Source organism: Danio rerio, chromosome 7, assembly GCF_052040795.2.
Source record: "Danio rerio strain M-AB ecotype USA chromosome 7, GRCz13ab, whole genome shotgun sequence".
Taxonomy (NCBI): domain Eukaryota; kingdom Metazoa; phylum Chordata; class Actinopteri; order Cypriniformes; family Danionidae; genus Danio; species Danio rerio.
The window spans coordinates 26,554,242-26,575,500 of record NC_141027.1 but is presented as its reverse complement, the minus strand read 5'-3'; the positions used below and the strand labels follow the sequence as shown (position 1 = coordinate 26,575,500).

The window sequence follows — 21,259 nt, the reverse complement described above, 5'->3', positions numbered from 1 at the left end:
GCAACTTAAATGAATTACTTAAACTTGTTACATCTAAATGCATTAAATAGTTTCAACCTAATATATGACAGTTTTCAGTTACTTGTTTTATAATGACATTTTACGCCATTTAAGTTGATCCAAAGATGTTTTATTCCATAAATGACTATTTATTATTTAAACTTTTAGAGTGTTTTAAGAATATTCACATTATACTTCATAAAATACAATGTTCATAACAACATTGAATGCTTGGAGACTTAATTGGTTAGTTTAACATTCACATTTTGACATTAATCTGGCCTACTGGATGCTGGAATATTGATTCTGTGACTATTTATTTGGCTATATTGTACATTAACAGGTAACACTGTGGAATAAGTAGGACCAGACAGAATCTGCTGACATTTTTGGCTATTTCTGCACAGAATCTTGTAAAAAATCTGCAAATGTATGCAGAATTATCTTGTGAGTATCATAACCTTAAATTGATATATGAAATAGGAAATAATAGCTTTTTAATTTCTATTTAATGTTTACAATGCAAATCAAATTTGATCCACTTAATTGGTAAACAAAGCAAATCTCTTTTATAATAAAGCTACTTAAAGCTACCTAAGTCAATCATATGAACATTTTCATATTTGTCAATAATAACAATGAAAGTTATTATTTACTAAACTCAAGATGAGAATGCAAAAGCGTGCATTAATCTTAGCTGATGTTAATTTCTCAGTTAATGAAAAATAACATGTTAAGTTGTAATCATTTTATTAAATGCAGTTCATAACTGATGAAGAGGTACTAATATTAACATAGCAGCTGTAATAAATGTCTTTTTCTCACTGTCAATTTAAATCAATTACTAACATTTACCAATGAGACCTTATTGGACAGTGTTACCTATTATAATTTATAATCTTTTTGCAATTTAATTTGGTTTGTTTACATTTGTTTTCTCTGAACATGTATATAGGAATGACCCGATCAGGTTTTTTTCCCCTCAAATCCGAGTCATTTGATTTTGAGTATCTTCCGATACCCAATCTGATACTACTATAATACATTAAAAAATATAAAAGAGCAAAGAAACAGATCAAGGATGTTCCTTATTTGTTATTTAATTCACTTTATTTTGACATTCAACAAACAGAGCACTTCTGTGAGGCTTAAACAGTCAAGTAATAAACAACATAAATTCTTCACTTTTGGACTTTATTGCAACAGTAAATATAAATATAGAAACAAATAGCAGCTCAACCTAAAATACCTGGCTGGCAATCATAAGTTTACAAATCTCACAGTTTGCTATGGCTATGTTGTCGTCATCACCTTTATAATACCTCCAGACACAGACATACTCGCACTTTCTGCTTCAAGCTGCTTTCATGTTCTACTTTGCCGGCATTAAACTAATAGCGTCTCTGCAACAAAGTAATGTCATGCTGCACACATTGCTGTTTCTGGGTGTCATATATATATAGTTAAAGTCAGAATTATTAGCCCTTCTTTCATTTGTTTCTTTTTTTAAATATTTCCAAAATGATGTTTAACAGAGCAAGGAAAGTTTCACAGTATGTCTGATAATATTTTTTCTTCTGGAGAAAGTCTTATTTGTTTTATTTTGACTAGAATAAAAGCAGTTTTAAATTTTTTTAAAAACATTTTAAGGTCAAAATTATTAGCCTCTTTAAGCTATATATTTTTCCTGATAGTCGCCAGAACAAACCATCATTATACAATAACTTGCCTAATTACCCTAACCTGCCTAGTTAACCTAATTAACCCAGTTAACCCTTTAAATGTCACTTTAAGCTGTATAGAAGTGTCTTGAAAAATATCTAGTCAAATATCATTTACTGTCATCATGGCAAATATAAAATAAATCAGTTATTAGAAATGAGTTATTAAAACTATAATGTTTAGAAATGTGTTAAAGAAATCTTCTCCCCGTTAAACAGAAATTGGGGAAAGGGTAATTCAGCGGGGCTATTTATTCTGACTTCAACTGTATATATATACACACACAAGTCTGAAACCGCGTGATGAGGTCCAATTTTCGATCACTTGATCGGATCTGGACACACCTAAAATACAATACAGCAATACAGTATTTTTGTTATTATTCCTATAAAATAGCCTTTTTGTGCAGCTTAGGTCAATACCGTGATAATACCGCATTCTGTGGTAAGTTTTACCAATTTAATTGCAAAAAGAAAATTTGATCCTGTAAGAAGTTCCTGTAATAACAAGTTCTGTCCACAGGAGGGCAGACACGCACCCCATCCCCTGCATCCACAGCACAGAAACTAACATTCAGCTGTGTCCCAAACTCAGCACGCATACCAATAGGACCTGCGCTGTCATTCCAGCACACGAGGACGGGCGTAGTAGCAAACGCTCCTCCGTTCACACACATGCCAAAAAAAAACCTCATAGCAATGCGCACTCTCATAAGGCCTGTGTCATTTCGATTCCACGGCTGCAACTTTTGATCACTTCAGCGAGATGGGCTCCAGCGAAGTCCCCCGAGGCCCTCATTCACCTGTCCATCACGCAAACACCATGTTAATTCCCGCATCATGTACCCCTGTCCCACGTCCCCCTCCATTCAATTGATCGCACCCCCCATCTTTCCCTCTTTTCCGGCATTCTTCCTCCTATCAACAACCTCTCGCCTCCATCTATACACCTTATTTGAGATGTTTTGATGATGTGCGCTCAGTGTAGGTGGCCTTCCGAACACTTTCACTGTCTGCATGGAAACCCCCCTGCCACTCGCCCCCTCTCCCCCTGCTGGGCGCATGATTGTGGGCTCGGGGATTATGCGAGCAGGAGGCTCGTAAAGGGCCTGCCAGGGTCTTTCTGTGCAGTGACGGATGGCTAGGAGACTGAAGCCCGCATTTACATAAGAAGGGAGAGAATAGAGGCCCCATTCACTGGGTCTGTCAGGGAGGACTCGGGGACAAACCGCACTCTCTCCAAGTTGCCCTCTTCCCCTCGCAGACTCTCTTTTCTTCTTTATCTCCGCCATTCTCCCTTCTCCTCAAGCTTTTCCTCATCCGTCCTCCTCCTTTCTTCGGGGCCCATTGTGATTTATTGTGAACTCGGTCTCTTCATTTTTTAGGGCCACTTCATTTTTTTTTCTCTTAAGTCTATTGGGCATGCTAGCTCAAATCAAAATGTCATATTTTGCCACACATTTATAGGTTAATACCACAACAGCTGCTCAGAAAAGGTAGTGATAAGCTATAATCTAGCATAATATCACATTTTGAATGCTCATTCTTAAGAAGAGTAAAAAAAAAAATCACTAGAATTTTATATAAAATATTGATGTACGCTTTTGCAACTACAGTATGTACACAATTGAGGGCTTTCAGTTATTAGTGTGTACATTTTTTTATTTGTATTGTACAATAAGTTTTAAATATTTAGATGTAAAAGAATGTACAGTGCTCAGCATATATAAGTACACCCCTCACAAATCTTTTCATAAGTTCATATTTTTAATAGGAAGCTTTACAATATTATATTTGTGCGTATACATTAGATTGGTCTAAATCTGGAGCTTACCTAACAAAATAACTTACCATATTGGTTCAATAACTACTACAGCAAAATTTACATGCTATAGAAAAATATTAAATACAAAATTTAAAAAAAGAGGAAAAATTAGGAGAAATAAAAAATGTACAAATTTTGTAGAAATTTTATCGATTGTAGTTTATTTTAGCAATATTTTGCTTGAATTGTTTTATCTTTCAATTTCTAAAAATGTTTGGTGACTAAAATATTATTACTAAAAAAATAAAACTTTAATAAATCGGTTTTGTTTAAATGCACCAAAATACATTGCTTATATTCACTGAGAAATGGACGAAAATATTCATTTTCAAAATGAAGAAATTATGAAGAAGGACTAAGCAGTTAGCTAAAACTATACAATTTTTTCCTCAAGAGGTTAATAATACAATATCAAAATGTATAATATATTTATAATAACCATATTACGTTTGTAAATGACATGTAGAAAGAACAGAGCTATTTTAATTTACTAAAAGTAAAACAAGATAATGCAAATGCAAGAATAGACACTTTTTTCAGCTGGAAATTTCTTTTCTTTTTTTTTTTTTTTTTTACTTAAAACTAGAATATTTCCTTTGGATTAGTCCCTTATTGATCAGGGGTTGCCAAATCGGAATGAACTGCCATATATTTTGGAATATGTTTTACGCAGCAGATGCCCTTCCAGCCGTAACCCAGTACTGGGAAACACCCATACATTCTCACATTCACATATTCATACACTACGGCCAATTTAGTTTATTCAATTCACCTATAGCGCATGTTTTTGGACTGTGGGGGAAACTCGAAGGAAACCCACGCGAACATGGGAAAAACATGCAAACTTCACACAGACACGCCAACTGACTCAGCCAGGACTTGAACCAGTGACCTTCTTGCTGTGAGGTGACAGTGCTAACCACTGTGACACTGTGTTGCCCAAAACTAGAATAACTAAATCTAAATTGAAAGTTAAAAATAAAAAATAAGAAGAATTGAAACTATTTAGACAAAATATTTAAAATAAAAAACATGTATCAATATTCTAAACAGATAATAAACATGAATTCAAGCCATTTTAAATATTAATGAACAACAATAGTTACTCAATCTAAAATAACACGGATAAAGAAAACACATTTTATTGGCACAAAAGTAGGATGATGAATTATTTTTAAATTGAAGACAAAATTCTGCAATTCAATCTCCTTTTAAACATCCAATTTTCTCAGTGATCATGACTGAATATTCAGTCAAAATTCTTGTCAAATAAAGAAAGTGTAACAATAAGATTTTTTAAAAAAGTTTTGAAATAGGGTCCGTGTATCATCCGTTCATTTGATTATTCCTTTTATTACGGAAAACGAAACATCAGAAAAACGATGAATATTTCGTTTTTCTGTTTATTCTGTAGGCAGAAAAAACGGAAACTCATCTGTTATTCAGCTTATTAACTTAAAACGAAATATTAAAACAAACACAAAACCAAAACGAAATAATGAGTCAAAAAATGGTCCGTGTACGGTCCGTGTACATTTTGTTCATTTGTTTTCCATTTTCAAACGGAATAAAGGAAATGGAGAAAACGGCCGTTTTTCCGTTTTTCTTTTGTTCACGAGAAAACGAAAAAACGAGATTTTGGCTGGATTTTCGTTTTTTGGTTTAGGGCAGGAAAACGGATAAACGACTTTAAAATTCATTTTACACATGTAGGCGGTGCTGAAACGCCCACTTTCCTCTAATTGGTCAACCAAATCTGCGCTCGTGACGTCACCCTCAAAATAAAAGCCTTACACGCAGGCTTTTAATTATTATTATTTAATTATATATTAACTAAGTTTACATATTCTACCATTTGAACCACACACAGTTAGCAGGCTTACATTCATTGCGGATGTATATATATGAATTAAATAAAAACGTAAAGCAGTATTCTTAGACATTTGTCATTAAAATAAGGTCATAGTTCACTGCCAAGCTTCTTGCTGCTGTGCACCTGATGCAGAGCAAAGATAGCCATTTCCGAGGAGCACCTGGTTTGCATGATTGTTTCAGAGCAAGGGCTTTATAATAATAATAATAATAATAATAATAATAATAATAATAATAATAATTATTATTATTATTATTATTATTATTATTATTATTATTATTATTATTATTATCAGTTACTAGTGTTTTTATTGTTTGGTGTGTTTTTTTTCTTTTTAATAGTTGTTAGCAGAACCAGAATAAGAACACTTTGGGCCCTGCTATAAAAACAAAGGGTACCATTTGTTTTCATTTATTTCTTCCTATTTTAATTATATATTGTAATTATTTATTTGATAATTAATACTATTTTATTGCAACGCCAAAGTAGGCATGTCTTATTATTTTTTATTATTATTTTTTATAATTATTATTTTTTATTATTAAATTTGCTGTTATTGTAGGCTACATGGCAGGCTTTAAATATTTTAAATAACATTTACTCATAACCTTACTAATTCGAGAGCCGCACCTAAAAAAGTTTAAGTGCAATAAGCCTGTACAATAAAGGGAGCCGCAATGCATATTTCTAGCGCATTCTTTCACTCAACAATTATTGCTGGAATAATGAAATAAATTTCAAATTAACTAATTAAACACATTATAGTTGATAAAAAATTGTGTCTAGTAGTTCCGACAAACAGATGAGCTCGCTACATGTGCGTTGCGCTAATAATTTGACATTTGCTCTTCTTGAGAAAGTGCTACAGCGGGCCCTGCTATTTCACATATAAGGTTAGTGATACGTATTTTAAATTAGTATTGCACATTATTCATTCATTTTCTTGTCGGCTTAGTCCCTTTATTAATCTGGGGTCGCCACAGCGGAATGAACCGCCAACTTATTTAGCAAGTTTTTATGCAGCGGATGCCCTTCCAGCCACAACCCATCTCTGGGAAACATCCACACATACACACACACTTATACAGAACGGACAATTTAGCCTACCCAATTCACCTGTACCGCATGTCTTTGGACTGTGGGGAAAACCGGAGCACGCGGAGGAAACACGCGAACGCACTACACTACTGAATTAGACACACAATCTCAAAAAAAAAACTTGATGCTTATTTACATTATCTAAAGTCATTTCTTACGAGGTAGGATCTGTTGTTGTATTATATATTTTCGTTTTAATATGCAAATAATTTTCTTTAATTTGTAATAGGCCTATTGTCCCTCATTGCATAAAATAACCAGCCTTTGTATTCAATATGTTTGTAAATTGTCCATCCAGTTTGACGCAAGCTAAACAACATTTTGGCCTGGTTTGCTTATTAAATGAGTGATTTTCACGGAGAAACAAATCATCCATCCACACAGTTTTGTATAGGACCTGTGTGAACAAAAATATACACTTCATCATAGCCTATAGGAAAATGTATCTGTTTAGAACTAATTTTGTGTTGTATAATTAAAAATATTAAAAATACAATAAAAAAAAAAAAGGAATAACATTTGAAGTGTAATGCTTCAAAGATTCAATACGCTGCATGCAGAGCCAAAACAAAAACTGGTTTGTTTGTTTAATAAAATAATAATATGAAATTAAAGTGAAATAGTTCCATAACCTGTATTATAACTGTAGTCACTCTAGATGACAAATCATCCGTTGCGCCGGTCAGTTTCACCTTTAATCAAGAATGTGCCAGAACCAAATGAGAATATTTACAGATTACCTCGGAATGAGACCTCGGTCTGTGAAGGATGCAGAACACAGAAACTCGTTGAGAATGGAGATGCATGTTAGATGTTTTATATCCCTTTAGATATTGTAAATAAACAACAAGTTTTTATAGAGATTGTGTCATGTCTTTTCTTTGACGCACGCGATGAACAGCCCCGAAAAGGCGCCTTTATTTAGCCTGTAGCCTAAATAATAGTTTAGATTTTATAACATATAATGTTCCATTACTTTAAATGTATAATGTTTTTTAACATTTATGGATTATATAAAATATATAGTTTATATAAATGCGCTTTGATCATTCAAGGATCATAATGCGTTGCATATTCTTCTTATTCTTCATTAGGCTTGATCCGTAAATTGTGTATTTTATAAACTGATCGTTTATAAGGACTAAGCTATTATTAACTGTAATTCCTCGAATGGAAAAGTCTTGATTAAAGAAAAAGAGAACTTAATTCGACATATGCATATAGTGCGCTTATTTCTGTGCGCATCACGCGCTTTACCGAATTACCTTTTTTATTATTTTATGCAATAGTAAATACATCTGGCAGCACCGAAAAGAGCAAATGCCAAGTTATTAGCGCAGCGCACAGACAGCTAGCTCGTCTAGTCTGAACCAGGGGTTTTCAAACTATTCATTGCACACCGATCCCATTGCATTTTATTTAGGATAAACCACTTATTTAAAATTAATTAATTAAAAGGTGCGTACTCTCCAATACACCACTGAATTATAGTGTCATAATATTTAATAATTATAATTAAGATAGACACCTGACCTCCATTTAATAAACAATTTATTTGCCATACTCTGTTAATTTGAAGTTTAAAGTTTAAATCATTTATGTTAAACTTAAATTATTTAAAAACTTAAAAAGACTTAAATTTAGTCATTTAAGACATTTTAGGTCATAAGTTTACATACATTGACCGTTGCATTTAGTAGGCCTATTCTGGTCTAAATAAGCTTTTTGCATCTTAGGTGTTTACACACACAAATTAAGCAGTTTATACATACATTTAATGTTACTTTGAAATTACTTTTGATGCAATAAATAATCCTAAATAGTTGGAAGTGTTAACATATTCTTGAAATGTAGTTATTTTATAACTATGAAATTTATTACTAAACAAAGTGAATCATATTGAATTTGCCAAGAAATAATCCACTTTACCACTGTAAAGCAATGCCCCACACTCACTAGAACGGTAGAACCTGGACTGTATGATATGTTCTGTATGTAAAATAGAGAAAATAAGCAAGATGCGCTTTCAGTCTCATGCAGCCTTAGTGAAATATAGCGCGTCGCAGCAATGAACTAAAAATAAAACCACCCTTGAAATGCTGGCGATCTTAATTTTTTCAGCCTACACTGACTGAGAATAATGTTGCACTATTTTATTAACAAATAATTAGAATGTTTTTTTTTTCCTTCAACACATTCATCATTACTTTTGCCTGTGCAAGTTTTTTGCGCGCGCTTGAGCGCGAAGGCATCTATTTTCAGGTGCAAGATGCCACTTTGGGTGGCACCAGCACACTCTGCCTCACCTGTGGCTATGTCCCTGCTACAATAATAATAACAACAATAATGACAAAATAATAATAACAAATAATAATAATAAGACAGGCCTACTTTGACGTTGCAATAAAAAAGTATTAATTATCAAATAAATATTTACAATAGGCTAAAGGCATATATTAAATTAAAATAGGAGAAAATCCAATAGAAACAAATGGTACCATTTATTATAGCCCCATGCAGGGTCCAATGTGTTCTTACAACCATTGAATAACTAAGTAAATAATAATAATAACAATACTAATAATAATAGGCCTAATAATAATAATAATAATAATAATAATAATAATAATAATAATAAATTATTATTTTATACAGAGTAGGCTATTATTTAGGCCTACAATAGCTCTGAAACAATCATGTAAACCAGGTGCTGCTCGGAAATGGCTTTCTTTGCTCTGCATCAGGTGCACAGCAGCAAGAAGCTTGGCAGTGAACTATGACCTTATTTTAAGGACAAATGTCTAAGAATACTGCTGATTTACGTTTTTATTTATTTATACATACGGAATGAATGTAAGCCTGCTAACTGTGTGTGGTTCAAATGATAGAATATGTAAACTTAGTTAATATATAATTAAATAATAATAATTAAAAGCCTGCGTGTAAGGCTTTTATTTTGAGGGTGACGTCACGAGCGCAGATTTGGTTGACCAATTAGAGGAAAGTGGGCGTTTCAGCACCGCCTACATGTGTAAAATGAATTTTAAAGTCGTTTATCCGTTTTCCTGCCCTAAACCAAAAAACGAAAATCCAGCCAAAATCTCGTTTTTTCGTGAGCAAAAGTAAAACGGAAAAACGGCCGTTTTCTCCATTTCCTTTATTCCGTTTGAAAATGGAAAACAAATGAACAAAACGTACACGGACCATTTTTTGACTCATTATTTCGTTTTGGTTTTGTGTTTGTTTTATTATTTCGTTTTAAGTTAATAAGCTGAATAACAGATGAGTTTCCGTTTTTTCTGCCTACAGAATAAACAGAAAAACGAAATATTCATCGTTTTTCTGATGTTTCGTTTTCCGTAATAAAAGGAATAATCAAATGAACGGATGATACACGGACCAAATAGTTTCTCTATAATCCTGTAATCAAAAAACACATTTTATTTTAGAATTCGTCAATTATATTTCAGACATTAAAGAATTATGTTTAAATTAAAACACATCTGTTTAGCACATCCGAATATCACATCCCACAGGTTGCACTATGATGTCTTTTTTTACTTGTCATGTTTTTGTTTTCTCATAGTTGTTTATTTTATTCCTGTTTTTGTGAAGCATGTTGAATTACCATTGTGTATGAAATGTGCTATGTAAATAAACTCGCCTTGCCTACAGATATAATTTATATAATTAATAATATCTTGGACATTAGAAGCATTTTAATGTCTTGAATTCAAGAAAAGCTGCATGAACGCACACAAAATCAAGTGTTTGTTTAGTTCAGTAAAAGAAGTGTTGATTTTCTTTTTTATCACCGCATCCATGGAAAAAATATTGACCTTTTATTCTTGCTTTTATTCCAGCCAAAATAAACAAATAAGATTTTCTCCGGAAGAAAAAATATGATAGGAAATACTGTAAAAAAAAAATCTTGGTTTGTTAAACATCCTCCTGTGATTTTTCAAATATTTCTCAAAATGGTTAATCATTTTGACTTCAACTTTTAGCAGATTTGCAGTTATTTGTATTAATATGTTTCTTACAGTAAATTAGACACTATTTAAATTTGAGTGTTTGCACTAAAATGTACAATTTAAAATGTAATGTAATTGTGATGCATTTTGATTATTAAAAGTGATTATTTATTGAAAATTCTATATATATTTTATCTATAAACACACAATCAGGTAAAGAGATTTTGAAAGGGTCCCTTTTGAAAGGTTGCCTAGAGGTCCTACAGAGGGTTCTGCTGGTATGGCATTGTAAAGAACCCCAAAAGGTGACTATAGACCATTTCAATTTGGTCATGTTATTGCCCATGAACATTTCCTGCTTGTTGTCAAACTATTTCATAAGTGTAACAAGAGGCAATTCATTCATAATAACCTAATGTTGAAACAGCTATCATAACATTATTTATAATATGTGGCTCTTTTTGTATTCTCAGTAGTTATAGAAATAAAAAATGTACAACAGGAAATACATTGGGACCATTGTTTTTGTTTACATCTGTCAAAATTGTGTATAGGAACCTTTTATTTTTACAGTGCATAAGCATAGTTATATCAAATAATTCCTTATACATGAGAAACCTTTCAGATTAAGATAAAAATTACTTTTAAAGTTCGCAGTAAAAAAAAACTGCATCAAGGCAAATAAGCAAAAGGAGTCTAGACAGTTCAGTCAGAGAAGCTGTGTTGATTCTCCTCTACAGGTTCATTCAGGTAGCCATGTTTGAGCAGCTTACAGCCCGGCTGAATGGGGTGGTTATCTTTTGTGTGCGCTTTGGAAAAACAACTGTGTTGTAACTTGTTTTGGACATACATATTCAAACCCATGAAAACACTGGTTCAAAAAAGCAACACAATAGTCAGAGAGAGGCATGTGGAGCACATGTGTATGCAAACATGAGGTCTTTCAGCTTTCTGTGAGTGTTTGTAGCTACACGTAACATTTCTGAGAGGAACTTTCTCCTGTCACAAACCAAACTGATCAAAGAAAGCGGATGGCAAAATAAGTGGGACTCTCTGCATAAAGAGGGGTACGATCTGTCTAAAAATGTTTAGATACACTCAAAAAATGATGTTTACTATTTGTACTTATTTAAAAATAGCTGAAACAACTAAATTATGTTTTTTAGGGGGACAACTCAATTGTTTTATGTTCAATCCACTTCAATTTGTTAACTTAAGTTCTTTATGTCCAAAAAAACTAATTGATTATGTGGAGCCCTGCAGTGTATACTGTAAAAATGCTGGGTTCCACACAATTCCTTCTTGTTTTCCTAACACAAATCAATTAAGTTAATTACTTTTAAACAAATTACAAAGATTTACATAAAGCAATTAAGTTGTCCCCAAAAAAAACTCAGCAATTGTGTTGATTTGGCTCATTTTAAATAAGTAGTTTGAACATCCAGCAAAAATAATTTTTGTGTGTATATGGAAGAATGAAGCCCTACAATTTGTGGTGCGATGGGCATAAAAGCGTAACTGTCAGTCACGAACAGAGGCCGTGAACATGGTTCACAAAGCGCCTGCAAGCTCACAAGCACTCACACCTGTGTCTACAAAGAAAAGAAAAAGCATCATAAAGCTTTGCACCCACACCTTTTCTCAAGCAATTACAAACACTGAAAATCACACACCTATAGAATTTTCTGACAGTTGCTTGTCATAAATTGTCATCAAAAGGGAGTAATGGCATTTTGTTGGCTACTTAAGGACTTGAAAACAAGCACCTAATAATTATGAATTGGCTGTACCTTACTTGTTTGCTTTTATCCATACACAAAACATTTGGAAACGTCAAGATGGTTTTAAAAGTCTGCTCACCAAGGATAGATTTGTATTATCAGTGATGAAATAATAATATTGTAGAATATTATTTATATTTTTAAATAATTGTTGAGTAAATATATTCAAAAAACGGATATTCAAATGTATCCATTTCAAATGCTGCTCAGTACACAACTCGATCACTCTTAGAACAGTTGTAGGGCTACTGAAATTCAAAAGTTACAAGAAAAAAAAGAGAAAATAAGAAAAGAAGCATTTTATCTTTGATGCTGATGATTATAAAATGAGGAATTCAGCTGATCAAGTGACAGTAACACATAGTTTCCTGAAAGATTTGTTTCAAATAAATGTTAACTTACTATTCTTCAAAGAATACTGAAAAGTATATCTACACCAAAATATGAAGGAGATTGTATTTCCAACATTGATAAAGAGAGCAATTCCATGCAAATTTCAACCATGCCATCAAAAGAAATTAAGTTTTCACCAAAATAGCAAAACCGTTTCTAGTTTTTTTGTGTAGGCTTGTGTTTTACAGTACTTTAAAAATACTTAAAAATGTCTCCTTTAATGTGTTTATACAACTATAATGATTTGCTAAAGTCACACAAGTGCCATTTTTACATCTGTCACATCCATTGCTAAGAGGTGTCACATCAGTGACAAAGCTTTTCCCTCATAAATGCAAATAAAATCAATCATTTTTGTTTTTAGAGAGACAACTCTTACCTTTCTGATTGCCGTTGTTTCTTTTGGGTTGTGCAGTTTAATTCACTGATTTTCCACAAAGTATGTTGTATACTGTAAACTTCAGACTTTTTTGGTCACATCCATAACGCATGTTTAATTTCCTCATTTAAAATATAAAAAATATTTACAGATTGATATTTTTTCTGATTCCGTAACTCTGTGGTTAGTAGTTTTGGAAAATATAAACTGATTTTTCAATATAATGTTAACATAAAGTATACTTTCTCTGTGAATTTATGTTTTGACTTTTACTGCAAATGTCACATCCATAATGCTAGAATTGCTCAACTACTGAGCATAGCAAATGTGCATATTAAAATAGTTACTAAATCAACACTTGACATTAAACATGGGAGAAATAAAGCTGACAATTCATGCTCATTTTGATTGAAATAATTTTTACAATAATACAGTTTATGCTGTATTTTTATTTAAAAAAAAAAACACCCCTATCAAGCTGACGATATTTATTTAAAAAACATTTTAATGTTTGCAAACTCTTGAGCCATGTTGTAAAAACATCTGACTTTAAATCAATCAAGCCAAGAAAACAAACTCATAAATAAATAAATTAATTAATTAATAAATAGACAAATAAACCACTTTGTGATAATAATAACTACAAGTCTTAACAGAAAATGTCTGAGCTCGGTCTTTTTCCCATGACCCCAGGATGATCGGGTTCAGAGCTAACAATAGAAGACACAGAAAGTGTAAAGGTGCAAAGTGAAACTAATTAAGTCATAGAAAAAGTTTCAAAGAAAGCCACAACACAGCATATGTGTGTACCTTTTAAATGCTTGCTTGCGGACTCCGTATTAAAACATGAGCACATCTACCACAATATTGTATTAGACTTACACTTACAACAGTTATATATAATACGACGACTTTTATTCTTTAAAAACAATAATATAAGCCTCGCTTTCGCTCTCTGCGTGCCTCTTACCTCTTGCAACAAGTGATCAGATCTCCTACGAGAAACGCCACATCCCTAACAATTGTTATGCAAATTAGCAAAGGGGTTGCGTTGAGCGCTCATTGGCCAGACGTGGAATACAATTATACAATTGGTTCAACGTGGATTGCAAACTATCGCTGCTCAACAAGTGGCTTGTCTAGAGTTCAACACAGACACAAACAAGCTGAGATTCCTTTCGCGCTCTTTTCTACTTTATTTTGCATTAGTAACTTTTCTAAATGCTTTGAGATTTCCCTCGTTGCTGCTGCTTTTATTTGGGGTGCTTTCTTCAGCCAGACAATCAAAAGTCTTCACCTGCGCCGGATTTGTTTGACCTGATTAGGCTCGCTCGTGCACTTTTAATTGGCTGCTTTAGCATTGCGCGGTTGAAACTCAAAGCGAGAAGTGGCATGATGTACAGCATGATGGAGCACGAGCTGAAGACCGCTGGTCCACCCCACACCCTCCAGCACAGCCCGGGCATGTCTCCTCCGGGCAGCGGGGTGGGAAACGCGCACCACGATTCGAAAACCGCTTGTCCGCCAGGCGTGGACCCGATGGACAAAGTCAAGCGGCCCATGAACGCGTTTATGGTCTGGTCTCGGGGTCAGAGGAGGAAGATGGCCCAGGAGAACCCTAAAATGCACAACTCTGAGATCAGCAAACGGCTCGGCGCGGAGTGGAAACTTTTAACGGACGTGGAGAAGCGGCCGTTCATCGACGAGGCCAAGCGGCTGCGGGCGGTGCACATGAAGGAGTACCCCGACTACAAATATAAGCCCCGGCGCAAGACCAAAGCTCTCATGAAGAAGGACAATCCTGTCGGCAAATATCCTCTTGCAGCGGGCAACTTGTTGGCATCGGCTGTGGCGCAGGGACAAGGTGGCAGCCCGAGGATGGACGGCTACGGCTGGGGTCACGCCGGTGGGTACATGGGCATGCAGGGGGACGCGCTCGGATACCCGCAGCAACTTCACCGGTACGATCTGTCAGCTCTGCAGTACCCGGCGGCACAGCCCTACATGAACAGCGCCAGCTCTTACAGGTTTGTTTTGAGAAAAGGGCTACTAAAATCTCGACAATATATGAAAATTGGTAAACTATTGCGCGAAGCGATAAATACGTTGACATTAAGCATAAAATGCGTTCAGTTTTAATAGGTGTGTGTAAAGACGTTGAAAGTTTTAGCTTAGAATGTTATTAACTGTATTCATATGGCGAAAATCCACATTTTGGGCATCTAAAAGCAATTGTAATTATGAATGTTTGAAGTTAAAGGGATAGTTCACCCAAAACAAAATAAATCTTTCACCATTTACTCGCCCTTCTTGTTTTAAAACGGTTTGATTTACTTTTTCCCCTGTTAAACACACAAGATATCCTGAAGAAAGCTCGAAACCTGTAACTTTTGACTTCCATTGTGTTTGTTTTTCCTACTATGGAAATCAGTGATTTCATGTTGCAAGTTTTCTTCAAAATATCATCTTTAGATGAAAATAATGAACTCTTGTGGGTGAGTAAATTGTTTTTTGTCTGAACTTTCCCTTTAAGGTCTCTGACTAATTTAATTTCCCAACTCATGCATTTGGCATTTGTCTAGATTATCTCCTTACATCTGCACACTTATCAGTTTGCCTGTTAATCATAACTGCACACTTTAGCATTTGTCTACCGATTTTTCTCCCAGAGTCACCACAAGTAAGCTGGCTTAACCTGTATAGACCTGTTGTTTTGGAACAAACGCAGAGGCGTTTATGTGTGGAAAGATACAGATTCTCTGTGCTGTTAATCCTGGATTTTCTTTTCTTTTTTTTAACTTTCAATGTTTGCCCTTTTTTCCTCTCCACAGTCAAATGTCCTACAGCAGCAGTGCTCAGCAGCCCAGTCCGGTGATGTCCATGGTTAAACCAGAACCCCTGTCGCATTCACCCACTGGAGTACCAAACCACCACCGTGGTGCTTTCCAAGGGGACCTGAGGGACATGATTAGCATGTACATTCCAGGCGGTGATACCAGCGAAAGCTCAAACCAGAGGGCTTACCCTGGTGTCCAACAGCACTATCTTGGTGGAACTGTTCCCCTCACTCACATCTGAAGTTTAGGGAAATTTTTCCCTGAACTGCTATTAGTTGGATCCTTATTGGGACCGTAGTGCCACTCATAGACCGTGTGGATTACTGAACACTTCTGATTGTTTACTACCTCCTCGCTTTGAATGATCTGAAGTTCTGTGTTGAAACTGTATAGAAAATTTTACCATTTCAGTCTTCTGTGTTTTGACCGGGGACCTTTCATTTTCTAACTTCTCCTGAAATTAGGATAATTCAGTCAGCCTTTTTTCCTCCAAGTTCCAGTTCAGACATCCTCTTCCTAAATTCATATGTTTTTTTTAATTATTATAATTATAAACAGTGTTCTTTTGTGCTTCATGCAATGTTTAGAACATGCGTTGTTCATGCAGCAGTGGGCAATCATGATCCAAAACCTAATTGGGGTACAAAACAGGGCGACTCTGAAAACAGGTCAACCAATAATAATCACAATGGCCAGTAATAGACATACCATGTGACCTCTAGTGTAAATTAGTTTTTGTTTTGTGAATCCTGCTATTATACCCAAACTGGCTAAGCGCACTGAATAACTGAGTGTTTGGTCAAGTTGACCTTTGTTTCTTTAGGTTTGGGTATTGATGTATAGCGAAGTGTTTTGGACAATCTCAGGGCCTCCTTCAAATAAATAGTGAGAAGATGACGGTATAGATTGCCTTTATTGAATGGGTTCATAATAGTGAGGAGAAAGTCATTATACTTTTCTTACTTTTAAATAATATCTGATTTTCACATGTATCAAACTTGTTTGTGAACTAATCTTTTTGTTTCTAGTCTTTACAAGGTAATTGCACTCCTGTAAATGGTCAGTTTTTGGCCATGCAGATTGCTAAATGTTGAGTTTTTCTAGTTCCAGCATTTCCCTCTTAAGGGCTAAACTCGAATGCACTGATCTTCGCTGTCAGTCAATGCACTTCGTTAGACTAGAAGGGTTTCTACCTCCTCTGGTCTTTCTCATTCTGCCACAGCATTAAGTCTGCTGCTACCATTACAGTATGGTTGACCAGTGAGTTCAGTGGACTTGACTGAAATTTTCTTTTCACAGTGTGACCTTTTGTCAACAAAATGCAAAGTCATGTCAAGGTTAGTTTTGAACTCCTGAACTGCAGGTGGCATTTTTGTGGCTGTCAGAATTAAATTTGACTTTTTTTTTTTTTTTTTTTTTTTTTGCTGCCACAAAGTTCGTTCAGTTAGATACTAATGTTTTTGTTAATTGAATGGTGATTTAAGCACAATGGGGAAAAAAAGTTTACATTACCATTGAAGTGAGTTTGCAGCTTGCTGTTTTTTTTTTTTCTTTAATAATTTTAATCTAGGTTGTAAATACCCTTTTTGTACAGTGTATATTGGTTTTGTGGCTCTTATAAGGGCCGTTTTACAGAATAAAAAAATGACAACGCAACATTTTGTGTCAAGTTTTGATTCTGTTGAAGTTTGTGTAGACCATTTCAGTGTTGTCATGTCATTGGCTCATGAAAATGTCCTGCTTGCTGTCAAACTATTTCATAATCGTTACGAAGCAATTCAATGATTCCTTTTTTTTATACACCTGCCATAGGATTATTTATCAATATTTGGACTTTTTTTGGATTCTCAAAAGCTATGGAAATTTAAAAATGTAAAACAGGAAATATGTAAGGACCATTGTTATTGTTTACATCTCTCAAAGTGGTCGGTTGTATGTAATTTTGAGTTTACAGTCCTAATTTTGAGGACAGTCCTCTTTGACCTTCAGCATTACATGAATATTTGTCAATCCTATTGCCAGAGGTAAATTACTTTTTCATAGTCAGCCATGAACTTTTTAATGTGAGTGAAATGGTGATGGTTGAATGACAGTTTTAGCCTTAGTGCTGTTATTCACCTTTTGGAGACTCATAGTAAAATAAAAACAACACAAAGATTGTTCACCCAAAATTAAAAGTGTCACTACTTGTTTTACAACTTAAGGAGTTATTTCTTCTGTTGAACATAAGTTCAGTTCAAAATGGTATTTTTTCTACTAGAGAAGTCAATGGTTATGGGTTTTCAGCAGTCTTTAAAATATCTTCAGTAGTTAATAAAATAAAGAAATTTAGTTCTGAACCACTTGAGGGTGAGTAAATTGAATAAATTATTTGTGTATATATATATATAAGTGAATAAATATGAAATCCAAAAAGGCCAAATTTTTAATCAGGCTAACTTAAGGATAATTTATTTTACAGTTTATCAATATAAAGTTTTATTTGCGTTTGTTTAGCACAAATTAAGCTATTTTCCTATTTTTCTTAACGTTTTAATAAAAAAAATATTTAATCCATCAATCTTTAAGTTAAGCCAGATAGGAAAAACGGCTGATTTAATTGTATATAATTGATAAAAGGATTAGATGTGAAGAAAACGGGCAAAACAGAACGGTTTAAAGGCGACATCATCTCCTTTGCCCCCAGATTCACTGTCCACCTCAGCATAACCCTCTTTCTCCAGATTGAAAACTGGTTGTTGTCTCGGTCGTAATTGGCCGTTTCGGAGGCACATTGTCCTTTGCTTTTGAGTTCGCAGGTGTACGTAGTAAGCCACTGAATCCGGAGAGGCTCCCTTGGACCACTTTGTTCCCTTTTCTCGCCTCCCGCTGTGCGGAAAATTAGCGTTGCCGTCGTTTCTCCCCGTTTTCTCCTCGGGTTTAACCCCCTCACCTCCTAATGTCATTCTCATGAAAATGTAAGAGCTGCTGCGGCTAATCGGAGGGCGAAGGGAGGGGGGCTGGAAGAGCCTGTACTTTATTTACCTTGATAACAGTTCAGGCGAGTTTCCAAGTTAGAAGTAAGTAAAGCAATATCCAATAATACTTTTAAAATTGTTTTATAGAATAAAAATATCAAGGTTTCAAAAGAGCTCTGCTTACGACTTCTGACTATGCCGGGGGGTTGAGAGGGCGAATGTGGGTGTCGAGTTGGGATGGGGGTGCTGGATTTTCTGGTGAGAAACATAAAATCACTTAGCAACGACCAGTGAGGCTTCAACAAACTCCTGTGGGCTGCCAGTTTGTAGATTAAGGCCAAAACTCTATGTCAAGCAATTGACTAACTTTGTACGAGATATTTGGTGGGTTTTTCGTGCTTAGTTTGTCAACAAGCGTTTTTAAGTAAAAATAAAACGTTTAACATAAACTTAACAGCCTTTTACTATTTCGTCATAAATCCGGAAACGAGATTAATGGTTGCTCTAGTAACGGGGGGTGCGTATTATTTATTTACATGCATTCCGAGGGAGCCGCTCCCCTCCTGCACGCACAGACTTCACTGCTCGACAGGTGAAACACAAGCAAAGAAAACTGGCGATCATGGGCATGAACTGACACTTTTAATGTCAATTTTTTATTTTTTTTTATTTTACTGTTCTGTACAGGATAAACAGTTTAAACATACATGAATATTTTAAATCTTGTTTGAGTTTCTTCTGTTGAACACAAAAGAAGATATTTCGAAGAAAGCTAGCCACCTGCCTCCATAGTATTTGTTCTGAATAAGTAGATGATTTCAGTTTTCATCTTTATTCTTTTGTGAGCGTAAAAAAGCAAGGCAGGAGGTTCTGAAACCACTCAAGTGTAAGTAAATAGTCAGTATTTAAGTTTAGGTGAAATATCCATTTTATTTCATGTTATTCTTAAAAGAAAAACCTTAAATCATTTGTAGCAGATTCAACAAAGTCTTGTAAACATACTTCTGAGATTTTAGTCCATATTACTGAGAGTACCGCAGGGTTGCTGCGGATTTGTTGGCTGCACATGTCTTATTATGGCACATCCTAAAGTTGCTCTTTTTTTGGAGTGAGATCTGTTGAATATATTGCTCAAGAAACCAATCAGAAATTTTAAACTTTGTGGCATGTTGTTCTGTTGGAAATAGCATCACAAAATGGTTAAATCATGATAACAAAAAAGCCCAGTTTTTATTAATATGTGCCAAAAAATATCCCTCACACCTTTACACCGGCATTCTGAACCCTTGAAACAGGGCATAATAGATTCATTTATTCATTTTCTTATCGGGTTAGTCCCTTTATTAATCCGGGGTCGCCACAACGTAACGAACCGCCAACTTATCCAGCAGGTTCTTACGCCCTTTACCCATCTCTGGGAAAAGCATAATAGATTTCATGTGATTTCATGTTTCATGTCACAATTTTGCCAAAATCTGACCCTATATCATCTGAAGTTTTCAAAGAAATATGAGTTTTATCAGACCTGGCAACCTTCCATCTTTTGTTGTTAAATGTTAATGAGTTTGTGCAAACTGTTGCCTTGGTTTACTGTTTGTAGCTCACAAAATTGCCACTGGTGTGATCATCTGCTGATGTAGCTCATCTGCTTCAAGGTTTAATGTCTTGTGTGTTGCTTAGAGATGCTCTTCTGAATACCTTGCTTGTAACAAGTCTTTATTTAACTATTTAATTTGGCTATTCTTTCAGCTTGAACCAGTCTCATCATTTCCCTCTAACTCTTGGCATCAACAAGTTATTTTTATACTCATCATGACTATCACTGGATATATTCTCTTTCAGACAATTGAGACAATTCAGACAAACCCCCTGAATGCCGTGGGTTGTAGACATGATTTGCTGATTAGATCTTTACGCTAACAAGTAGTTGAACAGATGTAGCTAATAAAGTGGGCATTGATATCAACACCAGACTGCCTGTAAACTTTTAAGTCAAGATAAAATTATGTAAACAAATATTTCCATTCTAATTTTAGATTTAGATTTTTTTAGTTTTTCTCACTGATGTTGTGTCATCTTTTTATTGTTTGGTATGTTTTGTTTATACTCATTAAAATGTCATTCACTCTGAGGTAAAATCATTCATAACCATTCTTCAGTGCTGCTTCTCTCTTTCACAGGAAAGAAATAGCTGGAACGAAATATTGAGGGTGAGTAAATGACATGATTTACATTTTTGACTGAGCTATTACTTAAAACAGACTCTATATCATTTTCAATCTGTCCACAGGTCTACATCAAAACATCTTTCATCACTCACTCATCTGATGTCTTGTCAGTCATACCTCAGACGCTGTGTGTGCACAGGTGAGTGAGTGGGCGTAAAATTTTTCCTCTTTTTTTTTTTTTTCTAACAGAGCC

The 21,259-nt window shown here is 34.6% G+C and overlaps 2 protein-coding genes and 1 long non-coding RNA gene across 6 annotated transcripts in view; all 3 read left to right on the top strand.

Annotated features, from left to right (window-relative positions):
- The window catches only part of LOC147835992 (uncharacterized), a 41,488-nt gene that overhangs the window by 9,533 nt on the left and 10,696 nt on the right, over window positions 1–21,259 (top strand). For 3 of the 4 annotated variants that reach the window (XR_015495713.1, XM_087261153.1, XM_087261152.1), the window contains 2 exons: window positions 21,019–21,048; window positions 21,129–21,205. Coding sequence is in view for 2 of the 4 variants with exons in the window: in XM_087261153.1 (XP_087117279.1) it covers window positions 21,019–21,048; window positions 21,129–21,205 (107 nt within the window). In the remaining 2 variants the exon portion in view is untranslated. Of the gene's footprint in view, window positions 1–19,588; window positions 19,725–21,018; window positions 21,049–21,128; window positions 21,206–21,259 lie in introns of those variants that run through there. The other variant, XR_015495714.1, reaches the window with a different exon arrangement.
- On the top strand, window positions 344–14,032 carry LOC147835993 (uncharacterized). Its single transcript, XR_015495715.1, has 3 exons — window positions 344–447; window positions 2,245–4,863; window positions 9,925–14,032. It is a non-coding gene; the product is annotated as an uncharacterized LOC147835993 (long non-coding RNA).
- Window positions 14,179–17,535, top strand: sox19b (SRY-box transcription factor 19b). The gene is given in 2 exon segments (NM_131702.1): window positions 14,179–15,071; window positions 15,876–17,535. Coding segments are annotated over 2 exon segments (882 nt in total). The 5' UTR covers window positions 14,179–14,436; the 3' UTR covers window positions 16,123–17,535.